This window comes from Equus quagga, chromosome 7 (assembly GCF_021613505.1).
Source record: "Equus quagga isolate Etosha38 chromosome 7, UCLA_HA_Equagga_1.0, whole genome shotgun sequence".
NCBI classification, from domain to species: domain Eukaryota; kingdom Metazoa; phylum Chordata; class Mammalia; order Perissodactyla; family Equidae; genus Equus; species Equus quagga.
In genome coordinates, this window is record NC_060273.1 from 130,839,228 (window position 1) to 130,850,837 (window position 11,610).

At 44.9% G+C, this 11,610-nt stretch overlaps 1 protein-coding gene across 1 annotated transcript in view; it reads right to left on the reverse strand.

The window, feature by feature from the left end:
• The window catches only part of ANKDD1B (ankyrin repeat and death domain containing 1B), a 55,033-nt gene that overhangs the window by 26,562 nt on the left and 16,861 nt on the right, over positions 1-11,610 (reverse strand). Inside the window, 4 exon segments of the mRNA XM_046667818.1 lie at positions 411-509; positions 1,255-1,353; positions 9,960-10,064; positions 10,174-10,275. Coding sequence (XP_046523774.1) covers positions 411-509; positions 1,255-1,353; positions 9,960-10,064; positions 10,174-10,275 — 405 coding nt within the window.

The following is an 11,610-nucleotide window of genomic DNA, read 5'->3' on the forward strand; positions in this document are numbered from 1 at the left end:
TCAGCTGAAAGCCTGGCTTACATTCTCCCAGGAACTGGAGAGAAAATGAGGATGATAAGAATATATTCCACTGACACCGACAGGAACCGTGATCCCACTTACTGCACCCACATAACACCAAGGACAACAACAGGTACCACCTGTTGCACACTCACCACACACCAGGTACCATTCCCTACACTAAGTGTGTGACACGGCCTTTCCATTTAAACCTCACTACAGCCTAAGGAGGCTATTTTACAGAGGAGGAAACTGAGGCTGAAAGGAGCTAAGTAACGTGCCCAAGATCATCCAGCTAGAGAGTGAGGGAGCCAGGATCAGACCCTGCTTTTCATCTCTTCATGCCCGGGTCCAGGGAAGCCCGGGACCTTCGAATCCCGTGCCCACCTGTCACGAGCACCTCCACGTACCTCATTGGTCTCATTTATTTCCTGCCACTGGGTTAGCAGCACCCGGACCGCAGGGCTGTGACCATGCTTTGCTGCGAGGTGCAGGGCAGTGTTCCCCTCCTGCAACACAGACACTCACGGTAGAGCCCCCTGCACAGAGCAACACGCCCCTCTGACGGTCAGGGCTGCCATGGGGCTTCTGGGAGGTTTCATTTTGGTTAAAGCTGCGGTTCTGAGTGTGGGCCATGGGACCCACAGTTTCAAGCAAAATTTATAGTTTTTTAAAGTTCTAAATGAAAAGACAGAGCTATTTCTACCAGTAAAAAAAAATTTTTTTTAACCACCCATGCTCCTGGTTCTACCTTTGCAGCCAATTTGCTAGCAAAAAGTGGAACAATAAAAGTAATTCCAGATAACCTTGTGAAGATAAACTGATGAAGGATTTCTGGGAGGTAGTTTTTGCAATAAAATGTGCAGAACTCTTTGACCTACAACTCTTCATCTAGGAATTTCTCCTAAAAAAAAAAATCAAAGATGTGCACATAGATACGGGTGTTCACTGGGGTTTCCCTCCCCAGTCGGGTGGGGCTGAGTCTCCAGCAGATCTTAGGGGAGGAAAAGAGAGGCCTGGAGTTGACAGTGGAAAAATCCACGTAGTATATTGACTTCACAAACATTTACGGAGTGAAAATTGGCATTCTGGACAATCCACTACAGAGTGGGTCCATTGCATCTGGCTATTCCATGATTCTGACTGTAGTAACAATTAACCTCTATTCCTGACAAAACGCCTTCACCAAATGTATACACCAATTGTCACTCCCCTTTCTCTTGTTCTCAGCAAAGAAATAGAAGTCCAACTCACCTTGTCCTTTTCTGAAGTACGCAGATTCAGGAAGACAAGTTTCTCTATCATTTCAACGTGGCCTCTCTCAGCCGCCAAGAGAAATGGTTTTCTTCCTTTCTGGAAATCAATCACAAACATTCGGTGTTTATTACACATTTATTGAACAAGCATGACAACCGACAAGGTGGGCAGCATTTTGCTGGTGACAAGGAGGCCATGATGTACTTCTGGTCATAGTATTACAGGCCCTTCTTAAGGGAAGGCAATAACATCTCTCTGACTCTCACCCGGATCCAGCTCTGAGCTGTGGCCCACAACTGTGGGAACGCTACACCAGCACGGACTCACTTTTATGTGGGCAGAAAAGTCCTATTCAGAAATGGTCCTTCCAAGCAAGGGGGGAGGCGCCACCTCACAGTCAGACAAGGAGATTCCCTTCCAAAGGCAGCAGTTTTACCAACTTTCTGTGTTTACTGAATAGTTCTTTCATTACGCCATTAACTGAGAAGCTGTTATGTGCCAGACCACGTCTCAGGCATCTTTGCATCACACACTCAGCCTTGCCTTACTGATAAAAATGTCTGAAGCAGAAATTCTCCAGGCTGAATATTTACATGGCTCCTTCAGACACGCTATTTCATCCACTGCTTCTTTTTAGGCCTTCTTTGCTTGCTCATGTATTTATGTCCAAGGTTCACTAAGAATCAACAGGAAAAGTATTTTTTTGCAAATCTTCTTTTTTATTTTTCCTGCGTTTTCTCCCCAAATCCCCCCAGCACATAGTTGTATATTTTAGTTGTGAGTCCTTCTAGTTGTGGCATGTGGGAGGCCGCCTCAACGTGGCCTGATGAGGGGTGTCATGTTCGCGCCCAGGATCCAAACCAGCAAAACCCTGGGCTGCCGAAGTGGAGTGCACAAACTTAACCACTCGGCCCCGGGGCCGGCCCCTCAACAGGAAAACTCTTGAGAACAGGTCTATACGAAATGGAATGGAGAAACTGGGCATCACCCAGAGAACATTGCTTAAAGGAGATGTTTAGGTGTGATTTGTTGGGAAGGAAAGTTCAATTGTAGAATCGTCTGATTATGGTCATTTCTCCAACTTTTCACATTGCCGGTGGAGACTGTATTTGCAATAGCCAAAATGTCATCAAGAAAAGTGAAAGGCCCATAGAGAACTTAATTTTCTAACCCAAGATATTTACAAGGAGGAAAAGGAAGGTGGGGTGGCAAAATAGAGGCAGAAGTATTTTCTTCAATTAAAGAAAACACTCACAAATTGGCCTGGTATGTTATTAACCAAAAGCTTAATAAGATGTCTGAAATGTAAAAAGCAAGATACAAGCCTCTTATAAGAAGGTTCCTCAATCTGAGATTTGTCATCTGATCTCCCGCTAACGCAGGGTAATGAAAAGATCTTGGTCCTTGTCAACTTGAGATAACAGCTCATGATTCCCCAATAACTGGAAGAAAAAGGAAGGAAAAATGCTGAAATAATAAATGGGGGGGGGGGGGGAAATGTGACAAGCATCAGTACGGAAGCTGGAGAAACAAGCTGGCACCAAAAAGCTCACCTAATTCATCTTCCTGAGCTAGACACGTTGCCAATGAGGCCTACCTCCCCCACGCTTCAGAGTCTGAGGGCCTGACTCTCATCGTCATTCTCATTAAACCACTAAGGAAGGGCAAAGGGAAGGGAGAGACTGCTTGGGGCCCCTGTTTTCTGATTGCAAGTTAGACACCTAATTGAAGAGCAAAATCTAGTCTTGAGCCATGAACCACTCTTTGGAAATGAGAGACCAAAAATTCGTGTGTCTAGTTTATACAAACATGTGCAAATGTGACAACAGATAAAGGTCCATACAAACAAATCACAAAAAGGAGGATGAGAGACACTATTATATACCGGACGAAGACATTTACACACATCCTTATCCATCATTCACTCACTCACTCAACAATTATTGAGCACCTATGAATACGCCAGATATTGTGCTAAGCAAGAGAGTGGCCAAGATGAAAATATACTGCCCCATCCTCAAGAAGCTCAGAGTCCAACAGGGAAGATGGCACATAAGCAAGTAATTATAATGAAATGCAGCAACTGAGTGCTGGTGATATACAGGGGGACGTCACTCAGCATCACTGTGTTTCTGGCTGGGGAGGCAGGCGACAAGAAATGGAGGGAGGAGGCGTTTAAAGGTTACAAGTGCCTGGAACAGGAGACCTGTTTCCTGCCCACCAGCTTTCCACTGGAGAACGGCCCCTGCGCCCCACTGTGTGGAGGTGTTACTACAGGCTCCTGCTCTCCCACCATCTACCCCTTGGTCAGTGTTGGGTTCAGGGATGGTCACATGCCAAGCCAGGCCAGTGACATCAACCATGGGATATTTTTCTGGCGCATTCTACTTTTACTTTAGGGTCATCAGCTAAGCTGTCGGTAGCTCTCTCTGCCACCTGCTAAGGAGACCCTGCCTAAGAACGAAGCAGTAATGCCGACATCATCGGAGCTGCTGGATTTACTCATCCCTGAAGTTACCCATGCCTGAGGTTTTTAATTGAATAAGTTAATAAATTCCTTTTTTTTTTTAAAGTAGTTTGAGTTGAGCTTCTGTCCCCTTTCACTCACAGGCTTTCCTTAAAGCAACTGGCCCGTCTCACAGAATTACGAGAGTGACTCCAATGCCCACCAGAGGGCCTTTTTAGATTCAACTAAACATTGCAGACTCACAAAATTATCACGGGCCACACTTGACACCAGTCTACGCAGAAGACGCAGGACGCCAACCACAGCTTGTCCGCGTCAGCTGTTCCTCTTCGTACCATGTTCCACACAGCTGTCTAGGAGCAGTTGTCTTTGGCCCCCAGGTGACATCTCAGTTGCAAGGTGACAAGATCCACACTGGGCAGCTGTGGGTGCCACCCTGGCTTAGAACGCTGGTGCCCCACAGAAACAAACATCTCTTGTAACAACTCCTTAGGCTCAGCTTCCAGGTCCCTACAAGGGACACGCCAGTTAGTTACAAAAGTCACTGTACTCAGAGAGCCCCAAAGTGCGGCTCCCCCTCTGGTATTTATAGCTCATCTGTAGTCACTCCAAGTCCAGACGCAACACACCAATTAGGGGGCATTTTACCATAAACAATGCTGCTTAATAACAGTTAACATTATATCTTTATCTCGTTTGCAGGGACTCAGAGTCAGATAGATAACCGAAGTTCACATTCTCATGCAGAAGGAAAAGGGGTTTGCTGGCCCTTCACCCACAGAGACGTAAATGAAACACGAGGGGTTGGTCCCGGCGTGCACACTTGCTGCCTTCATCTCTCCGGTTCTTTCTTCTATTAGCAGCAGTTCAGCTTTCCTTTGGAGAACCCCTCACTGGTACACACACACACTCGCCATTTAGTCCATGTAGTGTGTCCACTGCCAGGCTTTATCAGCCACACGAAGTGATCACGTCACCCATGTGGTTACAGTGACTGGCTCTGGGCTGGGCATATGATTCAGGCAGGACAAACAGACTTGTTCCTGAGCTTTATATAGAACATCGATGAGAGAGGAATTTTCCTTCTTAAGAATGAAAATCCAGAAGAATATCCAGAAGAATGTAAACTTGAGGCTGCTAGCAGTCATCTTTCCCACTATGTGGAGAGTATGCCTATCAATAATGCCAACACACAGACAACCAAGAGTTGGAGGAAAAAAGAGCCAGATCTAGCCATGCCTGAAGCCAGCCAGATACACCCTCAAACTCCTTGGTTAGGAGTTAATAAATTATCGTTATTGCTTAATCTAGATTAAGCTGGATTTTCGTCATTCATAAGAGAAAGGATTCTAACTAATACATATTTAGCAGCTTGGGGACAAACACTGCTAGAAGTACCAGGGGTCTGTTCAACTTTAAAATGGCCTTACTCTTTCACCCTTGGTTGCTACAAGCCTTGTATTTCTGCATGGCTAAACAAAGTGATGGAGGATCCACCCACCAGGAAAGCCTAGTCTGGTAAGGAATGGGAGGTTATCACACACGAAACAGCCTTCTCCATCAGGAACACAGCTATTATTTTAAACTTTGGATGCCCTTTAAAAAATGCTATCATCAAGAAAAAAATGTGAAAGCACAAAATAAGGACATTTAAAGCAATCTATATCTTATAAATATATCAAAGGTAGCATAAAGAAAGAGGTGACAGTAAAATGAGATATAAATCTTTTCTCTCATCTCTAGTACATGCTACTGAGCAAAATAACAGGAATTTCAAAAATATGCATTTTTTAAAAAAATATAGTTTCTGGGGCCAGCCAGTTGGTGCAGCAGTTAAGTGTGCACGTTCTGCTTCGGTGGCCCAGGGTTTGCCGGTTCGGATCCCGGGTGCGGACATGGCACCGCATGGCAAGCCATGCTACGGCAGGCATCTCACATATAAAGTGGAGGAAGATGGGAATGGATGTGAGCTCAGGGCCAGTCTTCCTCAGCAAAAAGAGGAGGATTGGCAGCAGATGTTAGCTCAGGGCTACTCTTCCTCAAAAAAAAAAAAAAAGTCTCTTATCATGTCTTATTTCATTTTTTAACCACCCAACCCTTTTTAATTATGTTCAAGTAGCCCTCCGTCCAGCGCAGTCTCACAGGATTGCCCTCACTTGGAGGCGTGGAAGATTTTTCAGCCAGGAGGACAGTGGAGCCCGGGCTCAGAGCCTCAGGCTTCAAGCCCTAGATAAGTCACAATGCCTTCTGGACTCAGGATCCCGATTCCCTTTCCTAATCAACAAAAATAAGGAGGGTCCACAATTCCTGTCCCTTTTTCCCTTTGTTAATTTAACGTGTATTTAACTTAACATGCTTCAACTCAGTGCGTTTACATTTTTGGCATGTGAATAAGTCTGAGGAGTTGCAATCATTTACTAGAAATCATTTTTCCTTTTTAAGTTTACGGCCAGTGCTATCAAATTCAACAGGTTACCAAATCCAGCAAAAATGTCATAAACAGCCATTAAACGGGCACCCAAAGTCCAACCTGGCCATCCTTTCCCACAGGGATCCCAGAGCTGGTGCCCGGGAGGGCCTCTGAGGGGAGGGGGCTGGGTGGAAGCCATGCAAAGCCCCTCAGCACCGCCTGTGTGTGTCTACACCAGACATTTCCCCTCACCCGGGGTCAGGAATTCACGGCAGGTCCCCAGCAAAAGGGGAAAACCAGCAGGTCCCCGAATAACTAGAGATTTGAGAGGGGACATGAACACTGCCACAAGAAGAGCAGCGTGTGAGACAGGAAGGTGAGGAACTGGTGTGGCGGGGCCCCTTACACACTGGAGTGGAAAGGTCTGATTGAATGTGAGGCTGTCAACATTGGCCTCAGCTCCGTATAAGAATCTATGTCTTCTCAATCCCCTCGTGCTCATGAGCCCCAGCTCTCCAAAGGAGAAGATTCTTTGCATCTTGACCCCTAGAGACTTTCCATATAGATTCCTTTAAACCAATGGAAATGCCCCTATATCCGCAGCTAAAACCAACCTACATTTTACCACCAGACTCTTGTACATATTCCACAAACACAGCAACAGCTTCTGAGGCTATTCCCCTCTGTGTCCCTCCTTCTCCAAACATCTTACTCTGAGTGATGATTTTCGATCACTAGATGGGCGTTCACACGAAGGTTCAGAATACCTAGACAAGTTTACCCGGAACTTCTGGCTGCGCTCTCTCTCCCCTGGAGAGGCCACCTGAGCTCTAGCGCTACGGAGCTGGGAGAAACCGCAAAATTGTAGTTTCCGTGTCCTCCGTCTCACCCATCCCCACCCAGTTCTTCTGGGCATACTTAAGTCCACTTTATTAATAAAGACCTCCTCCCAGGAAGGCTCTCCCTCTCAGCTTTTGGCGTTGCCTCCAGGCTGAGACAAGGGTTTTCCTAACCCTCGGCAGGCAGTCTCCTTCTGTTGATAAGAAACCAGGCGAGAGGCCAGGTGCAAGGGTGGAGCCTGTCTTTTCCATCAAACGCATTTCACGAGCTGCACAAGACCTTTAGGCAAAGACAGTTGGAAAACCCAGTGATGAATTAATACACCCTGAGCTCCTGATCCCAGTTCCTACCGGCTTTTGCCAATATACTTTACACCACTCACAAATCTCAGAAAAAGCGTAGACTTTGTTTGCCTTTTGCATTGATCAATCCAGGCTTCTTACAGAACTAAAACAGGACTCAGAGATTCTTCTCTCCCTCGACGACCCAGGGGACTCGTTATCTGCTCATTCCTCATATGCCTCTCAAGCCATCGGAATTTTAAGACCTCTCAGCTGGACATGTGGCTCTGCAGTCTGCTGCCAGGCTCCTCAGCTTTCCCCAACGGACAGTCAGAGGAAGAGGAAGAGGGTGAAAAGAGACGATGCACAGGAAGCCTGCTGGGAACAGATGCTCCAGAGGCGAGGAAGACTCCCCGCAAATCCGCTTCGGTCTCTGAGCCCCTTCAGCCTGCCTGATCCTGCCCCCACCCCGCTGTCTCCAGAGAAAGCAGCCAGAGCCTCCAAAAGAGGAGACAGTCGTGTGTCTCACACATAACAGGCCCTGAACAAGTATCTGCTGAACTGAACTGAGTGGAACTGAAGGGGTCCAGACAGGCCTCCCCAAGATGTGCTACTTTTCTGGTGTGTGGCATGTTTTGAGCTAAAAGCAATTGAGACCCTGCGGGCTCAAGAGAAATCTTTGCTTCTCCCTTAAAGAAGTGAGGGTCTTGCCCAAAACAAGAGTTCTTACCACACATAAACTTGTATGACCTATCTGGCTGGCAGAGCAAACATTTACTTAGTGACCATCTGCTCCTTACCGTCCTGTGAATCACTCTCCTCCCCTCTGAAGCCCCAGGCCCCTAGCCCACTCCTTGGCTCAAGACGGCATATATGCCTCATTTTACCTCTCTGTCTTAGAATGTCTCATGTATGTGGGGTTCTCATGTGTACAAAATTTGTTTTTCTCCTGTTAATCTGTCTCACGTCAATTAAATTATTTGACCAGCTGAAAGAACCTTTGAAGGGTAGAGGAAAATTTTCCCTCCCCAATAGAATTCATTTATATGTCACATCCCTCCTTAGCATCAGTCAAATGGGAACAATCGGACTTCCTCACCCTGACACTAGAAGCTATTTGGCTACGATTATCAGTTAGAGGAAATCAGACAGTGCATTTTATCCCATAATAATTATTATAACAGCTACCATTTAGTGAGCACTTACCATGTGCCAGGCTCTTTCCTAAGTGCTTTATAGTCATTAATCCATTTAAGCATCCCAACAGTGGCTAGGCCAACACTGCCACATAGGAATGTCTTAGGGGCTGGCCCGGTGGCGTAGCAGTTAAGTTCGTGTGCTCTGCTTCAGCGGCCTGGGGTTCGCCAGTTTGGATCCTGGGCACAGACCTACACACTGCTCATCAATCCTTGCTGTGGCAGCATCCCACATATAAAACTTAACTGCTGCGCCACCAGGCCGGCCCCCGGGGGTCTACAAGATAATTCATTCATTCAGCTTTGGTTTGTTAAGCATCCGTATGTGCCAGGCCCTAGACCTCTGACTGAAGTAATGTATGTAAATAGCTTTCCTCTGTTCCTAGAACACTAATAAATACTCAATAATGTGTCCAGTATTTTCACTGTAAGCAGCTTTGCCATAAACAAACGTCTTCACCGCAAGCATTTTCACCACATAACTAACTGGGTGTAAGGCGATTTTGCCATTAAAAAAAAAGATAAAATAATTGGTTGACAGTTTGGTTTCATTTCACTGTAAACCAACATTGCATACCATCCTAGAGAACGAGAACATATCAGTTTGCAAACCCTTCAGTGAGCACAGTCACAACACAATACAAAGCTCAGTTACACACGTGCATCCTAGCATTTTGGAAACTGATCTCTCTCTTAATGAGGAAGAAATCTGAGCGAAAAAAGAAGGTGTGATGCCAAATGAGAAGAACGAATCAACAGGAAACAAAAGTAAAATACTATGAACGAAAGACTTGGAAGACAAGTGCTTGGGCACAATACACAAAATAAAATCAGTGATCTGTGCAGTGTCTGCCATGAATCCACACACGTTTTACACACATTGAAGTAGTTTTGTATTTTCTTTTTTTCGCAAAAAACTCTTTCTATTGTTATTAATTTTATTTTTATTTTTCGTTATTTTCTTTTTTATGGCAAAAGACTTTTTAGGCAAAATCGCCTCACGCCCAATTAATTATGCAGCAAAGATGTTTATGGCAAAGCTGTGTATAGTTCCGGGAATATCTAGCAGTCCTCACTAAGCAGCAGCTTTTATAATTATTTATCTCTTTAAGAAAAGAAAAGGAATATAGACAAATACAGTGAAACTGCAGCATATTCCTTGACTCATTACTGCAGAGCCTTGGGTCAAATACATTCCAAAAAGGCCAGGCCTAAGAGAGTAAAATGCAGGCACCCATTCTGAACACCACAGGGGTGTGGATCCTGTCTGCACCCCAGCCAGGAGGAGGGAGCAGAGAAGGAAGAAGGAATCTGGCTTCTTCAATACCACATGCAGGTGTCAGGGCAACCGCTGGCACCAACGCTGTCCTTCTGCTCTGTGGTCTGTCTGCCAGGGTGAGGGAGGAGCTGGCCACACGGTCAGGTCTGTCTGTGCTAGTGGCTTTGGCAGCTCTGGCAGAGGCAGAAAGAAAGCAGAATTGGGTGGGAGTGTATCGCAGGAAACACACCTCATCGGGCTGGTCCAGCTCCTTCAGGTGAAGATCTTGAATGAGGTACTCCACGATGCGCACATTATTGCTCTGAGCTGCAAAGTGGAGGGCATTCATTCCATCCTGAAGAGAGCCAGGTGGGGAGATGATTACACAGTGATCTCAGGACCTCCCTCTCCTGCACTGGTGAGCTGACAGCTCATGTGGGTCCAGGAGTGACCCACATACCTACCTGATTCTTGGCTCTCTGGTCTGCTCCAGCTCTAACCAGCAAGAGCATGATCTCGAGGCCTCCAGACCAGGCTGCAAGGTGAATTACTGTCAAGCCGTGCTTCCCCAAAAGAGAGAAGAAAAGAATCCATCACATGGATGAGTCACAACACACTATCTCAGTCAACAAAAGCCAAGTTAACACTCAGCTGTTGAAAATTAAGAAATAGGAAGAGAATTTAATATACGGCAAAGGTGATATTTCAATTTCATGGGGAAAATGAATATATTTAATAAGTGGTGCAGGCACAAGGGGTTCTCCATCTGGAAGAAAATAAAATGAAATCCTATTCATATACACACAAAGTACCCAAACAACAAATACATTAGAAGAAAATCTAGACTATAGTACATGTGTTAATCAGAACTTATAAATGGAAAGATTCATGATAAACAAATGATACATTGCTTTAAATGTAGCTTAATAAAGATAAATGGTTACTTTCTCTAATATATGAAACATTCTTACAAATCAACAAGAAAAAGGCAATTAAACCAACTGACAAAAAGGTGTCCTCTTAAGGTACTAATGGAAATGAAAGCATTATAGTTTAAGCAATCTGGCAATATCCATTAAAACTTTAAACCCAACCAGCTATCCCACTCCTGGGAGTCTATCCCATGAAAATAAGGTTTAGGACCTAGTGCTATACAAACAAGGACGTTAACTGTTACCCTTAAACCTGGGAGCAAGGTCAATCTCCGTCAAAACAGGAACACTGAACAAAGCGGGAAACAGTCGCGCCACATCATGCAGCCATTCAAAACAACGAATGAGAGCTCTGACAAGTAACTGGGAGAGACTTCCGTGAGCCAGCTGTTAAGTGTGGAAAATAAGATGCAGAGAAAATATAATCCATTTCTAAAATTTTACTGAGGTCATACTGGCTTTTAACATTGTGTGAATTTCAGGTGTACATTATTACATTTCAGTTTCTGTATAGGTTGCATCATGTTCACCACCAATAGTCTGGTTTTTATCTGATAATCTCATTTTTTTATAAAACAAGCAACGACCAAAAAACTCATGTACGTATATATCTCTGTCTACCTATAGCTGGGTAAGTAGGTAGATAGATTGTTAGAGACCAATATGGATGTGATTATATAAGCATGAGGAAAATACAGAAATAAATTCATCCCACATTGTTAAATGTAATTACTGGAGAAGGGAAAGGTACACAAAAAAGAAAAAACAGAAAAGACTGAAGTTATCAAAAGAATCTTATTTATATATAAATTATTTAAAATATTCTCTCTATATAAAGTCATATACGTGTGTGTGTGTGTGCACGCACACATGCACAAAATAAACTGAGAGAGAGAGATTCTGAGCAGGCCCTGCCGACCTGCAGCGATGCCGTGGGCAGTCAGACTGTGGACTGAATGACAGCGATGC